At 35.7% G+C, this 25,488-nt stretch overlaps 1 protein-coding gene and 1 non-coding gene across 2 annotated transcripts; one reads left to right on the top strand and one right to left on the bottom strand.

Moving 5' to 3' along the window:
• The first annotated feature begins 5,687 nt into the window (after positions 1 to 5,687).
• On the top strand, positions 5,688 to 23,841 carry daw (activin beta chain dawdle). Its single transcript, XM_073089946.1, has 5 exons — positions 5,688 to 6,071; positions 19,659 to 19,765; positions 20,235 to 20,453; positions 21,084 to 21,359; positions 23,237 to 23,841. Exons 1-5 carry the CDS (start codon positions 5,753 to 5,755, stop codon positions 23,396 to 23,398), a joined length of 1,083 nt encoding a protein of 360 aa, XP_072946047.1. The 5' UTR covers positions 5,688 to 5,752; the 3' UTR covers positions 23,399 to 23,841.
• TRNAS-GCU (transfer RNA serine (anticodon GCU)) lies at positions 22,495 to 22,576 on the bottom strand. The gene has a single exon. It is a non-coding gene; the product is annotated as a tRNA-Ser (tRNA).
• Positions 23,842 to 25,488: the final 1,647 nt, after the last annotated feature.

The following is a 25,488-nucleotide window of genomic DNA, read 5'->3' as shown; positions in this document are numbered from 1 at the left end:
CTAAAATGCCCCTAAAATGTGTGAAATACTTATTTATTTCTTACGTTAATTACGTAGTATTAGTTATTTATAAGTAAATCTCGGACATACATGCTTACTTATACATAGCCACTTTGAAGTCGGTTAAAAATACTAAAATTACTCTTTTTTAGATTTTTGCAATGTTATGAAATTATTTCTAAATTCGCAATAATTAAATGAAAACTAACATTAGATTGAAACATAAAGTCTAAAACATTATTTTTATTTTTATTTGTATTCAAAGTACACTTATATATCCAAAACTAATTTTGAACGTCAACTAGCTTATCAATAAATTATTCATCATCATCAACAACCCATTACTGTCCCACTGCTGGGCACGGGTCTCCTCTCATAATGAGAGGGATTAGGCCATAGTCCACCGCGCTGGCCAAGTGCGTATTGGTAGACTTCACATACTTTTGAGTTTTTTTTTTAAAGTCTCTCAGGTATGCAGGTTTCCTCACGATGTTTTCGATGAAGTGATAATTAATTTCTAATACGCACATACCTACATAACTTTGAAAAAAAATCAGAGGTGCGCGCCTGGGATTTGAACCTCGGACCCCTCGATCGAGAGGCCTTTCTTAACCACTAGGCTATCACTGCTTTTGTCAAATAAAAAAATATTATAAGCAACAATTACGTCAAACCTTACGTATTTTCAACCGACTTCAAAAAATAAGGTTTTTCAATCAGATATACTCGTATGTATATTATATTGCAGTAACGTTACATAGCTTCAATTTTAGAATTTATATATAATTCGGTACTTTTTAGTCATTTTTTCTCCTTGCATCTTTATCTCCTTTATCAAACCATATCAAAACCCATAGGAGCATGTAATCCTCGATCGCTTGTATCAGTCTGGCTAACTGTCTGGTTGCTTCAATCCATTGAGATACCGAGAAATACTAGAAGCGGGAATAACCTTTTTATCACAACTGTGATATCACGAGTACCTGTTCGTGCCACGTGGTTTATCGAACAATATTTTATATTGTCAGAGGATTATGCCACACTCACTAACATCGTAATGGAGTATTTTGGCGAAAAAAGAACCGCGAAAGAAAGTCGGATTATGCGAGTGCGAACTGATTAGCAATGTTACTAGGGCTGTCAATTTTTTGTTGGAGAAAAATTGTTTAATTATTTTTTAATTAATACCTTTTTATTGTTTAAAAATTAATTAAATTAAACATTTTTTTGCTGTCCTTTCTTCTTGTCAAAGCTTATTATAGGTATTTAATTCTTTTTTCATAAGTATCGTAAAACCTGCTTTACATATTGTTTTTGATTGTTTTATTATTATTATAGTTTTTTGTAATTGCATTAATTTAGGGAGTTTTACAGGGAGAAGTAAACATTTTTTTTATTATAATATTATGATCTACCAAAAAGTTTCTTCGGCGTCCTATTCTTAAAGTAAAATTCCTATTCCTAAAGCTCAGTGAAGCGATTTTAACGATAGGGTCATCTTAAGCCGCGTCATCTGAATTAGCGATAAATACTGTATTGTATTGTACGTAACATTTCTTAACGTTATTGCATTTTTTCGGGTGACAACCCTAGTTATTACAGGCGGCAATGGCACGAGATTATCGATGTTCTAGTTATAACATTTACAGCGTTGCGATTGGTTTCAGGGGGAGGCCTGAGGCACTTTATATTACAAAACTACTTATAACATATCAAAGGAGTTTTTTTATAAATATTAAGTAGCAAATCTGCATGCAGTCCTGATGTTAGGCGCCACTTCCGCCCGTGGACATCTGCTATGAACTAATGGTAAATGGCCATGGACATCTGTAATCAACCTCAGGTAATATAAGGGTCCTATCTGAGTTCAGTCACTGATGTACCCCCAAAGACTAAGTAAACGCTTCAAATAAGTATGTCTCCCTTACCACAACGTTCTGATCGGTACATTGTAAGTCGGTGTAGTAAGTTAAGGTCAAGTCGGTAAGTAAGTAAGTCTTGAAGGTGGTAGAACCCTTTGTGGTTCGACTCCGGCGGCACCACCGCCACACCTATTTCTGCATAATAACAGCAGTGTTAGGCGCTGCTGTGTTCCGGTTTGAAGGGTGTGGTAAGGGAGACAGACTTTAACGAGTTCCAGCTCAGTCCTCAAGGGTAGCGGCGCATCTGTGGCCAACCTCAGGTAGGAATATCTAATCCTATCTGGGGTTGATTACAGATGTCCATGGGCGGCAGTAGCCACTTACCATCAGGTGGACTGCATGCTCGGCTGCCACTCTTATATTATAAAAAAGTGACGACACGAGATGTTCCAACTTAGCCCTGCGAAGTGTTTTTACAACAACAACAAATATTCTTTATTTGTACACCAAAAATATAAGTAATAATGATGAAGGCGTGATAATAATGATGACGTGATAATAATAATTCGGTCACGCGTGCTATCTGGCTAATTACCTGATAATTCTCGATAGTTAAGCTCGTGCCTTCCACCGCACCAAGTTAGTACGTCAGAATACCAACTGATATCAGCTATGAGCACACACCTTCCACATCCTTTGGATCTTTAAGTCATAGCCCTACAAAGGGCTTCTTTTTATAATATAGGAGTAGCAAAGCATGCAGTCCATGATGGTATGTGGCCACTGCCGCTCATGGACTGTAAACCCCAGATAAGGTCAGCTGCAGATCCGTTACTCGTCTTGAGGACTAATTTGGAACGCTTCGGATAAGTATGTTACAATACCCTTCAAATCAGAACGCAGCAGCGCTTAACACTGCTGTTATGAGGCAGAAATAGGTGTGGCGGTGGTGCCGCCGGAGTCGAACCACATAGGGTTCTACCTTCAAATCCTCTTCCTATACCTTCAAACCGGAAAGCAACAGCCTGGACACAATGTAATTAGGTAGAAATAGGGATTTCCCGTGTCCATGTTACTAAGGCCACGAAAACAAGAAGCCCAGATGTAGAATAGAAATTTCAGTTCTTTATCTACGTGTTTCACAGGTAATCAAACCTGGAATATTCGGCTTCCACATACGCTTGCAAAATTAATAAAAAAATATCTTATGCCTGAACCCGGGTCTCCTCCCGGTAGTAAAAAGATATTAAGAACTTGGACATCTTGGTTAACGATATCACCACGATGTCCAAGTGGATATATGGAAGACTTCATAAGCCTTCGAGACCTTTGGACTTATAAACTCTCAGACATTTTTCTTATAATTTCTTTTACCAATTAAGCACTTGATAATTACATTCTAAAAGCACATAAGTTTGAAAAATGCAACTGAATGTCTGAGATTTGAACTTGGGACTTCCACTCTAAAATCCAAAATTAGCCATTAAATGTCCGTAGCAGAAATAGATTAAACACATTTATCCCAACTCTATTGGAGCCAATGTTTGAACAAAATTTACCCCTAATCTTATTGGGGCCAATGGTTGGACAAAAACGGAAAGAACCGGTTTATTTAACAACAAAACAAGCAGATGATTTACTGGTCCCTATCAGGAGTCCATTGTCCAAGAGCGACACGTATCTGTGACCTCCGACACCTGAGTTACAGAGTGGAGATACATTACAAATACGATTTTGTATTTTCTAGAGCATTTATTACCGGTTTTTTGGCTGGTAGACCTTGCTATTAACGCTACAAACCTTCTGGGGAAAGACCAGGTTATGTGAGATTTCTCACTAAAACCCCCACGATAGCCTCCTCGGCAGAAGTAGTCCAGACTTTCAATTATATTTACGACAATTTGTGACCCCTACCTACATTTTTTTGCCAGTTCGATATACACCACTTTGAGAATCAGTGGTAGAATAAAAAAGAAACGTAGAGTACAGGGTAGGATTGTTTATGGAATAAATTTCACGTAGAGTACAGATGGCGCGACTTCATTCATATTTTAATATAGAGTCTAAAAATAATATAATCATTGTATCATCAATATTGATGGTAATTGACAGCTTATATTATTGAATTTATTTTATTATTACTTGGTTTATAAATTAACTTAAGTCTACGTACTTAGCAAAATAATAAAAAACGTACTTTCGTTAATAAAAACAATAAACACGCAACGAAGAAAAAATAAGGAGTTTTTAATTCGATTATTTTTATAATAAATCCTAGCGATAAGGCACACGGGCTACCTGATGGAAAGTAGGCAACGTCGCCTATGGACATTTGCAACACCAGAGGAGTTGCCAATGCATCGCTGGCTTTAGAGGACGGTTTTTTGCACCTTTTATGAAGAGCCCCATGTCATAGAATCGGGAGGAAGTTAATTCATCTTGCATGTTTAGGGCAAGTTTGATCGTGCAAAACGAACTGTGGAGGACCGCCACGGATCCTACAAATGCTGAGTGAAACCTTATACTTCGACGAGTCGTGCGGTGGAGAATAATGATGTAAGCACCAGATCAAAGAGTTCCTCAGAAAACTCACCATTTTAAATCTGATACAACACGTAGAGGGAGCCTATAAACGTATAGGACTAAGGGTTCCAAACTATAGTTCTTATAACAATTTGTTTAATTCTTTAGATATGTTGGCAACGCGCCCTAGTAAATTCAAAAGACTAGTTACAGAGATTATAAAATCCTGTACAACATAAAACTTATTTTCATCAACCTTTCGATTGTTACTGTTAACCATCATTGAATTAATAGTTTTATATTTTTAAACATAAAAATAGACTCTTTTTAATAAATAAAGTAACTTATTTTTGTAAAAACCACTAATAAGAACCAGTAAATTGTGGAAAGCGGTGCTGGTAGCAAAGTTAAATAACATGTTAGATTTAATCATATTTCTGTAATTTTGTATTTTGTTACTGTTTGTTTTCTCTAATAAATTAAAAAAAAGAACTATCCGAGATCCTTGGGTCGTTGACGATTTCAGAGTCAAGTGGGTTAGTTTGGTATTGCGGAGCTGAAAGTCCAATTGCTAGCAGAAGCCAGATTTGCAAGCAGTACTCCATTTGGTATAAGAATCGTTTCAAATTGTTAAATAGCTCAAATTTGGCGGTTTTTTTTCTGAATTATAATTAAGACAAAACTATGCGATTAAAACGGTCAAATTGGAATAAAAATAAATTTTAATATACAAATTAAAATAATAAGAACTTAATTCTTGAACGGAATGAATATAAATATTTTTTTTATACTACCTAATAGTAAAGTGCAGAGATTTCGCCACTAGATACACGTGTGATATAGGTATAGTAAAAATAGACATGTACAAGGAAAGGTTCTGCTATAATATTATAAGTCAATTCAAATAATTAAGTAATTGAAAATTGTATGTTTACTCAATAAGTAAATGAGAAATAAACGATCAGGTAGAGTAGTTACTGTAAAAAGGCAATGCTAATTCTCTAAGCAAGTTCTTTCATCCGATAGGTATATGAAATATTTATAAAACTTTCTTTAAAAAAATAGGTAAATAAATTTTCTTCAAATAAAATCGAATAAACACTTTGATATAGCCTACCAATAACGCAACAACTGACGTTCGGTAGCGCTAAATCTCTTCCAATAACTACGCAAGCGGCTACGGTAATAAAGAGCGATAAAAATTTAACACCCCTTGCGCGAGAAAAACGTTGTATGCGCCCGCGCATGTATAATAATCGGGGATGGTGCCGATACGGCCAGTCGCGTGCCGACCGCCGCCACAGCTGCACGCATGTGTCTCGACCTTCTACCGTACTTCAATTGTTTACGTAGGAGAAACCTCGAAAATGATTCCGCGAGTGATTGTGTCGTTCGTTCTAGTCAGTAGCATGGGGTTGCTAAGTTTGAGGGTGATGGGGGCGTGCGGGAACCAAGCGAACGCTGAGCTCAGTGTGCCAGAAGTGAACGAAGCGAGGATAGAGTTCGTTAAGCAGCAGATTCTGAAGAAGTTGCGGCTGAGTAAGAAGCCGGAGGTGGCGGTGCCGGTCAACAGCCTGCCGATGCCGGTCGCGCAAGGTGCCACCTTCAGCCAAGGGTCCGACAAACCGCCTGAGTTTGATGAGTACTACGGAAGGACGGAACAGAAGATTATTTTTCCTGTTGAAGGTAAGAGTTTCAGAATTTCTGTTCTTTAATTAAATTGTATAAGTGGGCAAAGGAAATAAAAATAATGATCCGTCTATTTTTTATAATATTAGTTGACGAAATTTATAAATTAATTATTTTTGTAAATGAAAGTTTTACTTTCAGTCACAAAATCAATTAAGTATTTAACGTAAAAAAAATATAAATTAACTCTATGTACAGAGTAACTTCTTGTATTTGGCACATTCAATAATAAATATAATAATAATCGTAATTTTAAACATAAGACAGATTTAAAATTAAGTACTAAATAGATGATGACTTAAACCTTTGTTAAAATTATTTTACCCGGATTTTTCAGTAAATATTATCAAAAGTTATTCTTACTACTAAGTTGATAGTGAAGTTACTACAAGTTACAACTCAAAACATCATAAACCAGATAACTTAGGTCACTAGAGATGCTAAGGTTGTCCAACATGACCTACCCTAATCCCACACATTGTCTATACTAATATTATAAAGAGGAAAACTTTGTTTGTTTGATTGTAATGAATAGGCTCAAAAACTACTAGACCGATTTTAAAAATTCTTTCACCATTCCAAAGCTACATTATCCACGAGTAACATAGGCTATAGTTTATATGAAATACCTATATTTGATAAATAGATTTTGAGGCGGTACACAGTTTACCGGGTCAGCTAGTACCTAATACAATTGTATCAAACTATTTATCTAAAACTTTAGGTCAAGATTTTAAAATAGTAACAACCTACAAAATTGTTTTTTCTTTTTATTTTCTTGTACTTAAAATACAACGTAGTGATAACCTAGTGGTTGAAAAGGAGTCTCTCAAGCGAGGGGTTCGAGGTTCAATCCCTGGCACGCACCTCTAATTTTCCAAAGTTATGTGCGTATTAAAAATTAATTATGGCTTGTTTTAACGGTGAAGGAAACCATGGTGAGGAAACCTGAATCCCTGAGAAGTCTTTAAAATTCTCAAAGGTATGTGAAGTCTATCAACAGCAATACGCACTTGGCCAGCGCGGTGGACTATGGCCTAATCCTTTTCATTCTGAGGTGCCCGTGCCCAGCAGTGGGACAGTAAAGGGTTGGTAATAATGTTAATTAAAAATAATTTTGTAATGCGAAAATTTTGAATGCTCGTTGCACTTTCGCGTTCAATTAATATCCTCTTCAAAGCTAGGCAGTCATTATGTACGTGTCAAAAATAATTTGATAATTTTCAATTACCCCGATGGTATATATAATAAATAGTGGATTATAATAGTATTCAATTGTCTAATCATAAGGTCTAATCATAATTAAATAGCCGGTACTGAACGTAAAAACGAAAATTTGCGTGAATCGCCTAGAAAATGACGATGAAGTATGAAGACTGACGTAACAATAGGTGGTTCTAACAGTAAATGCATAATGGACAGACAACAAGATATTTCTTAGCGAGAAAGGAAGAGGCCGTACAAAGATAGTGTAGTCGATAGTTACCAGTATTAGTTCATGTACCAATCTACCTCGAAAACAAAATTAAGTCATAAAAATCTAGTTATGTTTATTTAATTAATTACAGAAAGTATTTAAATAATAATGAATTCTGCGATGTCACGATATGAGTCCATATGGTAGAATCCGCTGAAAAAATTGAGATTTTTAAAAATGTCATGTTCTACAGTATACTTATATTTTCTTAAATTTAGGTGAAATTGATTTGTGAAATATTTGTAAAATTATTAGGTACTCTATAGGAAAATTTAATAAGTAAAATTTTCAATCTTCATGGTAAATACATGTTGGTAAAATTCATTTGACCAATATATTTTAAAAAAATTGGTAAGTCAAAATTGGAACGCCCCGTATAAGTGTAAGTAGTCAGAAAAACTACGAAAGGTTTTTTGAAAACTTTTCCCAAATCTGAAATGTGGGTGCGTGCTAAGTCCATCCATGACCTATGGGGGTGAAATTTCAAAAACAAGACCTTTGCTAACTTTAGACTTTTTTCGTAGACTGCATCTTATATTTCTCCTTAGATGAAGGATATTTAAAAATAGCTTTGTGTAATTCAGTCTCCTTCCCCCGAATCCTAGATCCCTCGGCCTTCCGTATACGAAGACCTTTTAACTCTACCTTGGGTTGGGTTAAGCTCCGTTCCCCCAAACAAAATCCTAGATCCCCAGAGAGTTTAACCGTCATATTTCTGCCGACTAAGTTATGATGATAACTTGCCTCTATTATCACGATTATAACACTCCCCCGCGACGTGCTCCAGCCGGTCATTACTTGTGACAAATTAATAACACAATTATCATTATATGGTACATGAAAAATTGTATCGCTTTTTTTATATAACAATAAAACGTTTAATTAACTCCTTTTTACCGATACACTTAATTATTTAATTTTAAGTCATACAATTTTTCGAACAATAGTTTTGATAATTTCTTTCTAATTGAGCCGCAAAAGTAATTATGTGTAACTATAACTAACAATTAGAAATACTATTATTAGAAATAGTATTAAAAAAATCGTTAGTAACATCCGATTAATAATTAACTAATTGGCTAAATGGTCCGTACTTTAGAAAGATAATGCACATATTAAATACACTATAGTTGAAAGGGGGTAGATACTTGGGGGATACTAGAGATACTAGGGGGGAGGGGGGTTGACTGGGAAGGGTGTGGATGCCGGTTGACCTACATATGATCAGCTTCGATAAAACGTCTTCAAGAAGTTGGTCACAAACTTCAAGTTGTGACAACTTACCATATAAACGTTTTCTACACTCCCCACACTAGGATTCCCTGTGTCGTGGGTGCCATGGACACACACATAGACAAATACACAAACACCCAGACCCAGAAACAGCAATCTAAATTCATTATTTAGACATCTGTCTGGCCGGGGATCGAACCCGGGACTTAGCGCGTCAGATCGGTATGGTGACCGCTCCGCCAGGTCGTCTATGGTGAACAGCAAGCTCATTAGCCACTCCAGCTTGATAAAAAAGACAGCGTCTACGTATGTCTGACATTACATCAGTGAAATGATAAAGGTTTTAAATAGACCCATCTCATTAAACGAAGCATTTAATCGAGGCGTTCTAACTTTGTCCTTAGGTCTGGTTGGTTAGGTAGAATTTTAATTCTATCTGGGGTTAATTACAGGTGTCCATGGGAGTCAGTTGCCCTTTACCAAGTGGACTGCATACTCGGTTGCTACTCAAATATTGTAAAAAAAGCTATAGTAATGTCGAATTTGAAGTGTGGTAATATTAAACGGATTATGTCAAGTTCAAACACTTACTACATAGTAATTATAATTAACAATAATTAATTATCAAGAAATGTGCCAGTAGCGTTTACTTCCGCAATAGTGATAGATAATAATTGCAGTAAAACATAAAGTAAATTATTATTGTTTACGTTTATGACTTAGGGTGGTCTTACGTTATATAAGATTTTTTGAGTTCACAAATCTAATGGCAAGTGATTATCTGACGATGTTTTTCTTTGCCTTTAACGGCATGCGATAAATATTAATGTTTTTTCATACACACATAAGTTAAAAATAAATATGTAATTATTAAAAGAAGTTATTAAAAACAAGGTAAGAAGTAGTTACGTATTCTCATAAAACTCTTCTTTTTGATATTATGGGGGTGCATTAAAAATAATTTGGGCGCCATATTGCGGCGTCCACCACGTAGTATTTAGAATTTTTACCCCTCGAATATATACTACCTAACAAGGCAAATGAATAACCTTGTAAAATAAGATTTTACAGTAGATATCGACCCTCCCATTGAGAGGCCGACCAACCAATAAAAAACCACACTCATAAGTATTCAAGTTTTAATATACACATAGTGCAAATAATTATGGAGGTGTCTAGGTAGGCGATCATAACTTAAAATGATGCAATATTGAGCCGTGTTGCTAATCAATGAAACGGATCGAAATTATTGCACATGTTGCTTCTGTGTGCAGAATTTATCCACCCTTTCTTTCCGTGGATATCTTAGGGCTATCCTTTTTTTGTTGACGAGGGGCAAACCTTCAGCCTTCAGCCTTCCTATCGTTAGCCCTTAAAATATTTAAGTATCATCGCGGTTTTTATTTTATTATGTAAGAGTAGCAGACGAGCATGCAGTCCACCTGATGGTAAGTGGCCACTGCCGCCCATGTACGTCTGTAATCAACCCCAGATTTAATAAGATATTCCTACCTGAGGCCGGCCACAGATGCGCCGCTACCCCTGAGGACTAAGCTTGAACGCCTCGGAAAAGTCTGTCTCCCTTACCACACCCTTCAAACCGGAACACAGCAGCTCCTAACACCGCTGTTATTAGGTAAAAATAGGTGTGGCTGTGGTGCCGCCGGAGTCGAACCACAAAGGGTTCTACCACCTTCAAAATAGCCTTACGCCTATTTCCTTTATTCTTTTTCCATATCACGACACATAGCACAGTATACATATGTATGCACTGAACTGTGCACTATTAATGATTCATATGAGGGATGGGGATGATTTGCTACCGTCACCATAACAATACGACTTCGGGGGTAGACGTATAATAACTTATATTACTTCTTATACACTCTTATACATAAAGGTATTCACGGAGAAAAAATATCGCAACGTTAAAATCGTATCCTTGTCAAAAATCACGGTAAAAGGCAAATAAAAATAATGAACTTATAATAAAAATAAGAAGGTAGTTTTGTAAATTATTATATTATATATAGGTAAAATTAATTAATATATCTTATATATAAAATTCTCTAGTCACAATGTTAGTTACCGTACTCCTCTGAAACGGCTTTACCGATTTTCACCAAATTTTATATGCATATTCAGTAGGTCTGAGAATCGGCTACTATCTATTTTTCATACCCCTAAGTGATATGGGTTGTTCACTCTTAACATTTTTTTATTTATATGGCAACACAACGTTTGCCGAGTCAGCTAGTTTGTATATAAAATATAAATTTAATAGAATGAAATGATTAGAAATATTTATTTTATTATTACTATTTTATTGAAGCTATTTCGTAAAAAACGCAATGTACCAATGTAATGTAATAGGTCGCGTTTTCAAAATTAATTTAGTACACAGACAACTCTTCACAACGTTCCGTGTGTATGTGTGCGTGAGGATGCTAATAGACAGAGATAATATTTGCTGTTTGTGTCAACTACCCAGGTTGTCCTAACTGCTTCTGGTAGGCACGTGAGCGTGACTTAAGATTTAGTGTTCAATTGTTTGAAGCTTATTGAGGTTTCAAACACCAACTTTTGACTTGACAATATCTTAGAAAGTAACACTCGTTTTGTATTAAATATAGATTCTAGATACTTTTTTATAGGAATATATTGAAAAGTAGTAAATTTAAGACAAAATAAATAATAAAAATAAATGAAAATCTAAAAAAACTTTACAAAATAAAAGACAAAAATAAATAAAAAAATTACACGACAAGAAAAATGTCAAAAGAACGTAATTTTTAACGTCAACCAAATAAGTATTTGTGTGAATGAAATTTGTGTTTATTGGAAAGGAGCTGATAATTTTCAAAAAGCGGACATACCCATTAAATATATCTAAGAATCATGTTAACGTTTTATAAATAAAAAAATGCATTTAATTAGGTCTATTCGTCAAAAGTTTGTGTACCAGAAACAAATGCATCAAAAACATTCCTTTTTTTGCGTTAAAAATAAAAATTGTCATAAACCGTTCATACAATAATAACATCTTTATCACTACAGCAATGCGCATTAGCGGAATTCCACAACATTGCCTACTCGACATTTTTACAAAATGAACGATACTGTCTCTCGTAAACTCAATATTTACAGTCCAAAGTCCGCACGCCACTTTACCGGTAATTCTGCCACTTTGCAGTATTCCATTGACGTAGGGCCACGCGGCAGGCCCGTGCAGGGGGCAAAGTCCGTGCGATTCACCTGCAAGGCTGGCGGTACGCCAATGTATTCGATGCATACTGATTTAACCATGCAATTCACAAATTGGGTTAGATTTGAACCGAATAAAAAATCTCTAATGTTAACTATAAATTTGGAGTCTCTCAATCGGGTTTTAAATTTTGAATCCCACGCACCTCTGTTTTTTAGTTATGTGCGTATTAGGAATTAAATACTTGCTTTAAAGGTGAAGGAGAATCGCGAGGAGACCTAAGTACCTAAGAGATAAAGGATCTCAAGGGTATGTGAAGTTTACCAATTCGCTCTTGACTAACGCGGTGGACTATGACATGACCTAACCCTTCTCATTCTCAAAAGAGACTCGTTTTTAGCAATGTAGTTTTAAATACTTACTTCCTATCTACCTGAAAACTTCGCCATGTGTAAAGACAAGATAACATACACTATCGCTCTTACCAGAGATCTATATTTGACATTTTCAGCCTAAGTATACCTAGGCAAAAATTGTAAAAATCTTTATATATATATTTCTTATGTGCGTGTGTATGTCACTGAACTCCTCCTAAACGACTAGACTGATTTTGATGAAATTTGTTGTGTGTGTTCAAGGCGACTTGAGAATGGTTTAGATTCACAATTTAGTCCGTTGGCAAAAGGTTTTTTTAATTATTTTTTAATTCGTAAGTGGTTGTTGATTTTTGAATGTTTCACATTGGATTCGACAGACTTCGCTACCATCGCAGTTTCAAATATTACATTTATTTTTCAAACCCGTAAGTGATAAGGGTTGTTCACCCTTAACATTTTTTTTTATTTATATGGCATATTAAAGATTATAAAATATAACCGTCGCAATATTTACGAATACTACAAATGACTGTAAGTAAGTTGGTGATATTATCATAAAAAGATAATAAAGCCACACTTTACAGCTTAGCCGTGTCGGTGAATTAGGGAAATCACTTGCCACACAATCTTACCACGAGGCAATTTTGTTGTAAATCAGAGATTATGCGAAATTCCATCGATTTCCGAATTATACCGGTTCGTCATAGGATTTATGTGATAAACCGACAACGTAGATATGGCAACCGCGATGAAAATAAATGAAGCCTGTTTTTATAACAATTTCAACTTTTTAAAATTCTGAAACAAAAATATATAATTTTAAATAAATTTTAACAAAAAATGAGGTGTTTCCTTGTTTTGTACTTTTTGACGTCTCAAGCATTGATATAAATATAAAAAGGTTCTTACAGAATAAACTCGTGCAGGTAGAAATTCTAATTTAATAGAGGTCTCCGTTTTTTAGGGCAAAGAACTTTTTGAAGAGCTTTTTCTTGAGATTCGAACAACGACTCTCAACGTTTTAATATCAACACCTGTTTTTTATTACAGAAGTTTAATGTGCTGCTGTGTTCTGATTTTAAGGGCGTGGAAAGGGAGGGATAATTATACGATCACTTCTGATTTAATCCTCAGGGGTGAGAACGCATCCTTGGCCGACCGCAGTTAGGATTCCAATCTTAATTAGGATTAAATACAAACTATCATGTACAGCAATGGGTATTTACCATCAGGTGGACTACTACACATTTTTACTTTCCTTTTTTTTTTATAATATAGGAGTAGCAGACGAGCATGCAGTCCACCTGATGGTAAGTGGCTACTGCCGCCCATGGACATCTGTAATCAACCCCAGATAGGATTAGATATTCCTACCTGAGCTCGGCCACAGATGCGCCGCTACCCCTGAGGACTAAGCTGGAACGCCTCGGAAAAGTATTACTCCCTTACCACACCCTTCAATACGGAACACAGCAGCTCTTAACACTGCTGTTATTAGGCAGAAATAGGTATGGCGGTGGTGCCGCCGGAGTTGAACCACAAAGGGTTCTACCACCTTCATTTTATTTTATATATCTTAAACAATATTTATTGAGGTGTAAGTATTGTATAAGTGCGTAGAACTTGAATTCGTAAATGAACCGCAAAAAATGGTGATAATAACACGGAACATTGTAATGATAACATTGTTCACACATACAAGCCTCTGTATTGGTTTTGCTTGTGGAAGTTTCAAATTTCGGTGTCCCAATTTTTTTTATTATACTTCGCCCCCATTTTTTTTATTTTAAAGTTATACCTGTGAAGGTGGTACTGGGAAGGCAGATCAGAGCGTATTTTAGCGTACAACGAAGTTGCGCGCGTGGATGTAACACATACATTTTAGAGTAGGATAAAGTTAGTAATGTAACACATGGATACTTTCACACTGCGTCACTAAAAATCACAAACTCCTCCACAACAAACAATCAAAAACTCCTTTACATTAAAATAGAGGCAGTAAAAAATTGTTGGTAGGTAATATAATTTATCATCTTGCACATAAATGTGTTTAAGCTTAAAACAATAAGCCATTTTTCAATGTACGTACAGACATAAATTTATGGATTTATATATATTTTATACGTGTGATTTACAGATTTATCTTTTGTCATGCCTTAGTTATGTTATCAAAAAATATGTCGTATCATCTGCATACTGATGACCTTTATATAGATATACTTTTTTGAACGGATTATGTGAATATTATAATTTATAAGCATTTTATTGTGACGTGGTAAGGGGCTGGTCAGGGGTTACTCGTGAAGGGGGCGCATATTAAGATACGCTTACAAACAACTCAAACCCCCCGCTAACCCTGCTGACTGATGGTAAGTGGCTACTGCCGCCAATGGATATCTGTAATCCACCCCAGATAGGATTAGATTTCTACCTGAGGTTGGCCATAGATGCGCCGCCACCTCGAAGGATTAAGTTGGAATGCCTCGAACAAGTATAGGTAACTCCCTTACCACACTCTTCAAACTACAACACAGCAGCGCTTAACACTGCTGTTATGAGGCAGAAATAGATGTGGCGGTGGTGCCGCCGGAGTCAAACCACTGAGGGTTCTACCTTTAAATGCTGTTTAATAAGTACAAAAACTAAAAGAAGTCCATATTTTACGTGAGATTTCATAGATCTGTAATAAAGTTCTATGGTAACATTACCTATTTTGTTAACGGAACTATGTTTAAAGTTATCGAAATAGAGCGTTGAGGATTGTAAATGGCCCGCCCTCTTGAACCTCTGGTAATTGTAATTGGTTTTCTTATCACCAAATTAAAAATGTAGGCGTCTCCGAAGCCGTGAATCTTAATTAGGCGTAGTACTAATTAGAAACTGTTTTGTCGTTCCGATTGATGATAAATGAGGATTGACAAACAATTTATTTTAAGAAAAAAAAGGAAATTTGTAATTTGCTTTTCTTCTGAAATGAAGCTTCTTAACGCGGTTTGCTAGGAATTGAATCTACATCGTTACGTAAGGAAAAAGCGTTTAGCAATATTCTGGCTACCTTTATATATTTCTTATTTATGAGTGTGTGCGTGTGAGTATCGTGATAGGAGAAACGTGCATCGTACGCGGTTATATAATTTCAATACTAAATACGTGGGAAATAATCTAAAACGAATTTATTATTGTTCTAAATCATACGTAGGTAACTTATATTATCTTATTATTGCAACTATGCAATAAAGATTTTGGCGGGTTTCCCCCGAGCTCAAACATAATTATCGTTAAATTGTTGCTTTGTTCTGAAATTATTAATTTAAATAAATAAACCCTTTTTAATAAACTTAAAAAAATTCAAAATCTGAATTCCACTTACAAATTGTGTTAATATATTTTCCTTTAATAGTTAACTTTGTCAATTAATGTATTTAATAATAGAACCTTGAAAACTTTTCTTCCATAGACATAGACTTATAATTATAGACATAGACTTATTTTTTTCGCGTGTATTTATGGTGCTACTAGTATAAGTAGGAGGCTACGTATTTTATCTAACGAATATTTTCTTTCAAGACAAATAATTAGACAAAAGGTCATATTATCTCAATCGCCGTGGCCCGCGCACCGCGTGCCCGCGTGATTCACATTTGTTTGGGTACCGCGCTGTCATTCACCCGGAATTGTATGGATTTAAGATCTTTACTCAAAATAAGAGATAGACCATGTAATCTCATGTAATCATACCTTTTTCTGACTGCAGGGGTGTGTAGTGTCTTCACTAGAAGGATTCTAATAAGTCTTGCCGTGGTACGGTAGTTAGAGAATGTTTAAGTTTGATGTTATTCTGTTTCTACGTACTCGTATCATTGATATAGGCTAGTGGTTGAAATACAGCTTCTCCATTGAAGGGTCCGAGGTTCAAATCCTGCACGCTTTAGTAACTATTTATTACCTACGTGCTTTAATGGCCAACACAAACATGGTATGGAAACCTTCATGCCTCAGAAAAATGGATGCAAAGGTGTGTAAGATCTACCAATTCGCAATAGACTAGCGCGGTGAACTATGTCCTAATCTTAGTCAGAGAGGAAACCGGTGCCTAGGAGTGGTACAGCAATTAAATAACTTACAATATACCTAACCTAACCTAACCTAACCTAACCTAACCTAACCAACTCAATCTTTGAACCCAAGCAACTCTGCCGTTTGTGGACCAATTGTTTTGATTTTGATACCAACGTTTCCGTCTCGTCGAGACCTTTCAGCCAACACCAATTTTGTTCGTTTTGGATAATTTTAATTTTCAATTTTTAATAGTATTCAATTTTTCACTTTTTGGAATACCACACTTCTTGTTTTCTGTCGATTTCTCCGCCGCCGCTGAACCGATCGCGTTCATTCTTCTTTTCCCGCAAACTAGACTTCCTCCCCTACCCGTCGACACCTCTTTCACCCCTCTCCGCCGCGCCGTTCTTCGGCAATTCCACTTCCAAATTTGAAAATCTGAAAAAGTTTATGTTAACCCCTGAACAATAACTATGTCAATTGCCAACTGTTACTATTACGAATTGTTAGATGGAAATCCAGCTTGTCAATAATAAATAATTTACGAGTGTGTTAACACAAAACTTATCAATCTTTTTAACGAGCAAAGTCCTTTAGACCGCATCTTAACTTGTTGGACATGTTTTCATCAATAACAAACTAATTTATAAACGCTTACTTATTATGTTTACTTCAAAATTACGGAAATTACACAAAAACAAGATAAGTTTTGATATTAATAAATTATAACGTCGCTTCTTATGTAACATTTGTATGTAAAAAATGTTATTTAAAAAAAAAGTTAATGTATTTTTGGTAGGAAAAACATTAAGTTATTTATAACATTGTTAGTAATAGGCGTAAGTTGGCAAACACTATTTCATTTGTAATGGCAAATAGTTACAAATTTCATCTAGGTACTTATATAAGAAGCCCAAGAAAGTATTTTTAATATTTGAGAACTCTTTGCAGAAAGGTGGTAGAACCCTTTGTGGTTCGACTCCGGCGGCACCACCGCAACACCTATTTCTACCTCATAACAGCAGTGCTAGGCGCTGCTGTGTTCCGGTTTGAAGGGTGTGGTAAGGGAGACAGACTTTTCCGAGGCGTTCCAGCTTAGTCCTCAGGGGTAGCGGCGCATCTATGGCCGACCTCAGGTAGGAATATCTAATCCTATCTGGGGTTGATAACAGATGTCCATGGGCGGCAGTAGCCACTTACCATCAGGTGGACTGCATGCTCGTCTACTACTCTTATATTATAAAAAAAAAGAAAGATGGCGAACTAGTGTGGTTTGACTAGGTCCTAGTCACTAGGAGGTACCACCGCCATTTTCTTGTGTGACGTTGCGACTAATATATGGGGAGACCATCGTCCTCTGGAGTGGCATGAGATGTGTTCTATATGGAGTTGTTTACACATGTGTATGGAACAGTAAATACTTACTATCAGACGAACTGCATGCTAGTTCAAACTTTAAACAACGTCGATGAACTGAAATATCAGGATAAATATAATTATATGTAACCAACGATCTAGTTAAGCATATGATAGTACAATTTAATAGAAGAAAAAGAAGAAATTAGAAAATGGTTTAATTTTTCTTTTCCGAAAATCTACGGTGAACGTACTACGCCATTCAGTCTTTATTTATAAACAAACGCTAAATTTTGCAACAGTGGCGCTAACTAATGTGTTATATTAATCGGTGTTATCTCCACATGGCCCTGGGGTCACTCCTTGGTCTAATTAGCGGTCGCCAATTAGGTGTGAGCTCCGAATTGGAGATACACGTGTTCCTCTGATGTTTGGGTGTCGTAATCTGACTTACTGTTTAAGTTTAGCAATTTTAATGTGTTTTTCTCTGTTTTTCATGTTTTTATCTAGATATTACCCTATTTTTGGCTTATAAGAACAGAGTTAACCGCTGCTGTGATCTGTTTTAACGAATGGATACGGTTACTGCGACTAAAATATAAACGATAAAGCTGTGTAATTTTGCATATCACGTCCTAGGTACGACATAATAGCAAAATTGCGATTTTCCTACTCGATTTAATTATGAAAAATTAATAACACAAGTTTTATATGCAATGTTGTGGTTGGAAGAATGTGCTATGTGCACATGAAGTTTTCCAACTTAGTCTTTAACAGTAGACCCGCGTGGCGGAGCGGCCACCATACCGGTCTGACGCGCAAAGGGTCCCGGGTTCGATCCCCGGCCAGACGGATATCTAAATGATGAATTTAGATTTCTGTTTCTGGGTCTGGGTGTTTGTGTATTTGTCTATGTGTGTGTCCATGGTACCCACGACACACGGAATCCTAGTGTGGGGCTGTGAGTGTAGAAAGCGTTTAAAAAAGTAGCAACACTAGCAACGCAAAGATGCGTCGGACTAAGTTGGAACGCCTCGTATGCGCGTACATATGGGATTTGCGTGTAATACAAAATCGGTATAATAAAATATGAAACTTAGATCAACAAACTTTATCTATTTTTCTGGTCTGAGGTGTGCAAGAAGTCGTCATGTCGCAAATATTGTTTACTAATCGTTAATGTTTTATCGACCCGGTATATTAAAGTTAAATCGGTTTAAAGATCGCTTCTGAGGTTCAATAACATTTTAACTGCGTTAATCTAAATTAAACGTTAATCATAACTACGTCACAATAAAGTCGTATATACAATTATATTGAATATTTCCATACAATATAGGTACATCCTTATGATTTTTCGTATACTTAATTTAGAAGTGATGCGCTGGTACCTCCTTAATCGAACCATAAGGAGAGTCGAAAGGAGTTCTCCTCCAGTGCTAATTATGCTATTCATCAGTTAGGTACTGAGAAAATCTTTATACCATGTTACATTTTTTTTAAATTAGATGCACATTGTAGTAATCGATCTCTATAAGAAGTTTAAAACCTTTTCTTGGTGAACAGTTGTATTCTATGTTTGGATAAAGTTCGAAAAATGCATTGGGAACCATTTACAACATTAAACAATATTTCTAATTGAAGAATTTCTTAATCTGAAGTCTGAACATGCTATACCGTCCCAATACTGGGCACAGGCCTTCTTTGATATCGAGAGGTTCAACTTCTCCTAACTTTTAATAGGAAATTCTCAAGTTTGTAAATTTCCTCAACATGTTTTCCTTCACTATTACAGCAAGCGAATTAAATTAATAAGTCACATGCAGTCCTGTAATAACTGCTTAAGAGATGGTTTCTAATAAGCTTTATGTTCCCAGGGGAATGCCTGACGTCCGGTCGCTACCCGTTCACGTGTCTACAGTTCGAGCTGCCCCCAGACGTGGAGCCAGAAGAGGTCACTGTTGTCGAGCTCTGGTTCTATAAGGTATGTAAATATAGTTCAAATTTCACTTGACTTGTATCGGGATCTGTGTTCGATCCCTGGCTAGACAAATATAAGATTAATCAAGATGTATAGTGTGAGCGTTTTTTTGTCTATCGAACCCACAGTACGGAATTATCGTGTACTATGAGAGTAAAAATTAAGCAGTAATATACCTATGCAAATCTATATTTTGGCTTTTTTACATTATAAGCCTGTTACTAAGATTACTTCGATTATGCGTGTCATAGACACACATAAAGACGAATACACAAACACCCGGACTAATATCAGAAATCTAAATTTATTTGTGCGGTCAGCCGGTGTTTTAATGTATGAACCCTCTGCCTGTGACACAAATATTAGGGTTGCCACGTCATACTAAAAGTCTTAAGGCTAATTATGTATGTAGTCACTTAGAAATAATTGATAACTTTATTTGATTGTTCAACCAAATCCCTTAACATTCTAGGAGCGCGATCCACTAGACGAATATAACCAAACCTTCGTGATCTCGGAAGCGGCTCATTGGGACAGCCAGCAGCAGTTCAAGAAGACGAAGCCCATCGCGATCAAGGAGACGGACATCGGCGAGGGCTGGGTGAGAGTGGAGCTGGCCTGGGCGGTGCGGGTCTGGCTGGAGGGCAGGGAGAGGTTGCATACGCTGCATGTGGCGTGCAGGACTTGTCAGGTAAGATCTAGTTCTTATTATACTAAGACTATGTGGTTGAACGTGGTAGAACCCTTTGTGGTTCGACTCCGGCGGCACCACCGCCACACCTATTTCTATCTAATAACAGCAGTGTTCGGCGCTGCTGTGTTCCGGTTTGAAGGGTGTGGTAAGGGAGGGAGACTTTTCCGAGGCGTTCCAGCTTAGTCCTCAGGGATAGCGGCGCATCTGTGGCCGACCTCAGGTAGAAATATCTAATCCTGTCTGGGGTTGATTACAGATGTCCATGGACGGCAGTAGCCACTTACCATCAGGTGGACTGCATGCTCGTCTGCTACTCTTATATTAAGAAAAAAAATGTTGAATTTAAAGAACCTTTTGTGATTCCAAGGGCAACATTGCCACTCTTTTTTCTATCTAATAAGACGAATAAGAGACTTACTTTTAGAAAATCCTGGTGATCCTAAATCTAGCAAAATTTAAAATTTGGCTTTGTCCCTTCAATTTTACCCTTGTCATAAATCTCCCTAAAAGTAGGTTTTTATACCTTTAGGGAATGCGCACCTAGCGATAGCACTATTGATTTTAATTATCCGCCCCATTGTAATTTATAATAGTAATTTAAACTAACCTAATAATTATTGTCTACAGCTGCGCCGTTCACCTCTATCCTTCCACGAGAAACGCCGTCCATTCCTCGTCCTCTACACCAAGTACGCGGGCAAGAGACGCCGTGGCCGCACCCTAGAGTGTGGAGCCACCACGAGCGAGTGCTGCAGAGAGCCGCTGTACGTGAGCTTCAAGCAGCTGGGCTGGGACGACTGGATCATCCGCCCTGAAGGCTACCATGCCTACTTCTGCAAGGGAACCTGCACGCCTATTTCTGCGGTTTCCCTTGCTGATAACTACCATCACAATATTATTAGAGTGAGTATCATATAATCATCATTAGTTCATTGCTAAGAATGGGAAGGTATGGATAAGATTGAGGTAGCTATTAAGCATGTATAGTCCGCGCCAAACTGCTAGTCCGCTCTGAATATAGAAACGAGTAGCGTCGAATATAGAAACGAATAGCAAATTCGACAGCACGGGACCTCCCGACACGCGTCCGCTGTCCGCTCTCGCCCACGGGTACATAGCTGCGTTAGTATGCCCTTACGTTGTTACAGAGTATATACTTGTAGTTGTGCACAACAACTTCAGAGCGGACTAGCAGTTTGGCGCGGACTATACTTACACAGTATACGATGGTATGTGGTCACTGCTGTCTATGAACGTCTATTACTATCTTCATTTAGAACAGGGATTTAACCTAACGCCCGTTACAGACGCATTGCCACTTCTAAGGATTAAAATGGTCATATGTAAGTTAGGCGGCAATCGACATCTACACCTTTCTGCCGAAATACTACTTAACATGAGAAAAAGAAAATTCTTTGACCGTTAAAATGGAGCAATTTTGAAGAATGAAGTTTCCTTCGCGATGCTTACCTGTAACAAATCTAAAAATTGCAGAATAATTTAAAATTATTTTTGTATTAATGAATTTACATAATTATAATGGGGATCGATCGTTTAACTTTTAACAGCTGGTTTGCATTTTTATTTACAAATTATTTCTTTTGAATTTATATAAAAAGTCAACAGCCATTGTCCTTGAAAGTCTTAAAATAAATTATATTATTGGAGATTCACGTGTCAAATACGTATCTACAATGTAAGCAATTACATATACGGTTATTTTTAAATGTAAAATTGTATTGTAGGTAGTAAAAGATCGTCTTTTGTCATTTGAACAAAATAATTTTAAGTATAGGTATGAACATTTTGTTATATTTCTCGTTTTGTTTTAATGTAAGTAATGTTTTAATAAAATTTGTATTCTATTAATAAATTAATAGTACTTTTCTTAAACAAGAGTAAAACGCGCAAGCGCAATTTCTTACTCAATTTTAACAAAAAATAATTAAACTAGATAATTTACAAAATCGTGATGTACCTTTCAAGTATTTGTCATATTTTGAAAGTCTAGTTTTGGTGCCTTAAAATTAAAAAGCTCCGACGAGGATGGGATTCGAACCCACGCGTGCAGAGCACATTGGATTAGCAGTCCAACGCCTTAACCACTCGGCCACCTCGTCTTGAGAAATCGTTGTAAATATCACACATCTTTCTAGATAAGTGGCTATATACCATTAAGACCCATAAAGTTATTGAATTATGTTCGTATAGTGACTTTCTATATTAATAAAATTCTATAAATTCTGTAGTTCATAAATAAAATTACTCTTTTTCCATTTTGATGTAATACAGAACATTCTTGTTACTTACATATTTAAAATTTAAGACATTTGCGACGAACTTTCACATTAAGTGCAATATTTCTCGCACTACTACACGGAAGATCTTACCTTTCTAATGTTTGATAAATTAATAAAAGCACTAAAAAATCCTACACATTTAAACACGCAAAAATAAAGTATCAGAGTCTTTCTTCGTTTTCGTTCTCTGATTATTTTGCTTGTTAGCTGTTGGCAGCGACGGATCAAGAGTTCTGACCGCCCTAGTCTAAATATGAAGACGCGCCCCCACTGATACGATAAACCTCAAAAGTAATATATTAGTTTTGACTTTGTTTACTAGCATGAAATTAAAAGTGCCGAAGACACAATTTTGGTATGAAAAAGCCTTAGTGCTAAAATCAACATTATTTTAATGTATAATTTTAAAATATATCCACTGGACGAATAGTCTTACTATTTATTATTATTTTTCTAAAATACCTTTTTTCTTGTCCACAGCAATTCTATTACTCATTGTCTGATGAGAAGGCGGTAGAGTTTAAGCCGTGCTGCGCGCCAACGACATTCAGTTCGCTGCAACTACTCTACATCGACTCTAACAGTACAGTGACGCAAAAGACTCTACCGAACATGGTTGTAGAGTCCTGTGGGTGTATGTGAGAGACTATGTGTAGAGACTTGACTGGAAATAGTGAATTTGTAGAGTTAACGTGAGTCAGAATGTGAGAAGTTTAATTTAAGAATTACTTTAGTTAAACTGGAGCAAACATTTGTAAACTGATTTGGTAACTCTATAGTTCAAAAGTTAATAGCAGTGTTTTTCAATCTTTTTACGGCTGGACATCTTTAGTGACAATATGTCGTGAACATGTAACGAAATACAGTTTAAAAACTGAGGAGGGCCCCTCCTCCATTTCTAATCTGTAGTTTGTTACGTTACAAATATTAAATCCGTACGATATTTCAATTCCACTATTCGGTATCAAATAAATACGTATTGTATTACCATTCTTATTGTTGTTTAAACCTACCTAAGTTGAAAAACACTGGCTTAAATACATTAAATACTGCCATAGGTTTTATACAAATCGGTTCACGAATGTTTAATTACAACTTACAACCCAATATGTACATGTGAAATCGGTCAATAAGGATTGACAACGAATGATATTATTAGATATAGGCTACATTTAAATTAGTTTATATTTAAAATTAGAGAAGCCTTTTAAATTATTTTTTGATGTCTAAATTAATGTTTATTATACAAAATTAATTTAAAATATCTTTAAGGGTGTTAGAACTTTTTGTGTTGAAGTGAGATACATTGGATCACCCAGTTCTTTCTTCCAAATACGGAATATTACTATCAATAAGATTGTAAGGAGACTGTGTACTTTGACACTGCCGTTACTTTAAGATTAATAAAACTTCTATTTCAACACAAGAACTTTGTATTGGTGATGCCGGATTGTAAAATGATTTTAATACTGATTAGCCACAATAATTGACTAAATAATAAGGTTTTCTTATTATACTTGAGAGCCCAAAATATTCAAAATATAGTTACTATTTTTTTGTATTATTTAAAAACAAAACTCTTTTTAAGTTGTATAAAACTTTTAAATACAATACATACCTGTGTGTATCTATACAAGAAGTTATACTTCTTTGACGCAAATAATAAAATGCTTTTATGTATTCAAATAAATTTAACTGACAAAAAAAAACCGATATGCGAAAAAAACTCAGAAGTATACTCTGAACTGTTTTTAAATTGTGCCAAAAGAAGTATAACTTCAATAAGGAAAATTTTATCCAGTGGCAATTATACTTGGCAAATCACTACTTAAGCTAAATGTGATATGTATAAAGTCGAATTTTATTGACATTATGAGTGAATAAGGACGTGTGATGTATTTATATTTAAAGTTTAATAACTGCATTTATTTTATTAATAGTTTACATAGCGCTAATTTACTTGTGGTATTTTATTTAAAATAGAAATCTACTTAAATTTTTTTCAAGATAATATTAAGAAAGTACTCGAATCAGAATTTTTGAAAATAGTTTTTTCAAGTTAAATATGCGCTATTTTTAGGTCGTGAATTAAATAATTTTGTTTTTGAGACCTAAGAGTGCTCTCGCACTCGATTTTCAAGGACGTCAGTGCGATTGCGCCCTAACATGGTTTTGCTGATAAATAATGCATTCTGCATTTATATTTAATGAAGTTTGCGTCTTTTAGGTATAAACTAGAAACCATTGTATGTGGATTCGAAAACAATTAGTTCATAAGAACATTGAAATCAATGTGTTACATTGCAAGTATGATAAATTATCAAACTTAGTTTTTAATACTTTTTTAATAATAACGTATTTTAAGTTATGTTTTTTTTTGTATTTTAGTTAATATATTTGTTTTAAGAGTTTCTATTGTCAATAAACATTAGCATTGCTATAAAAAGAGAAATATTTTTGCAATTAAACTAAACGAACGCCATCCTAAGCTGTTATACCTACACCTAGTACAGATTGACTGACGGATAAGGCATCGGTGGTTCTATAACAAGGACATTCAACTATAGGTGTATGACCAAAAGACATGAGAGGAAGTCATCCACAAGTTTTTACCAATTGATAGTTAGAAGTTGATCTGAAATATATGCCAACTGTCAATCAATCCAAGATGGCGTTAATTTGAAGCGGGATAAAGGTTTAGTTTGAAAATCTTGACAATATCCACTCTCTGT

Source organism: Epargyreus clarus, unplaced genomic scaffold (assembly GCF_041222505.1).
Source record: "Epargyreus clarus isolate Ecla_fem2 unplaced genomic scaffold, WU_Ecla_fem_2.2 ptg000031l, whole genome shotgun sequence".
Taxonomy (NCBI): domain Eukaryota; kingdom Metazoa; phylum Arthropoda; class Insecta; order Lepidoptera; family Hesperiidae; genus Epargyreus; species Epargyreus clarus.
Note: the sequence above shows the minus strand (reverse complement) of the source record. Positions and strands in the feature narration are given on the sequence as shown.

Coding starts and splice junctions, on each gene's coding strand:
- daw (XM_073089946.1), top strand. CDS start 5,753: ATGATTCCGCGAGTGATTGTGTCGTTCGTTCTAGTCAGTAGCATGGGG. Junction 6,072..19,658: donor GATTATTTTTCCTGTTGAAG/GTAAGAGTTTCA, acceptor TTATGTTCCCAG/GGGAATGCCTGACGTCCGGT. Junction 21,360..23,236: donor ACCATCACAATATTATTAGA/GTGAGTATCATA, acceptor TCTTGTCCACAG/CAATTCTATTACTCATTGTC.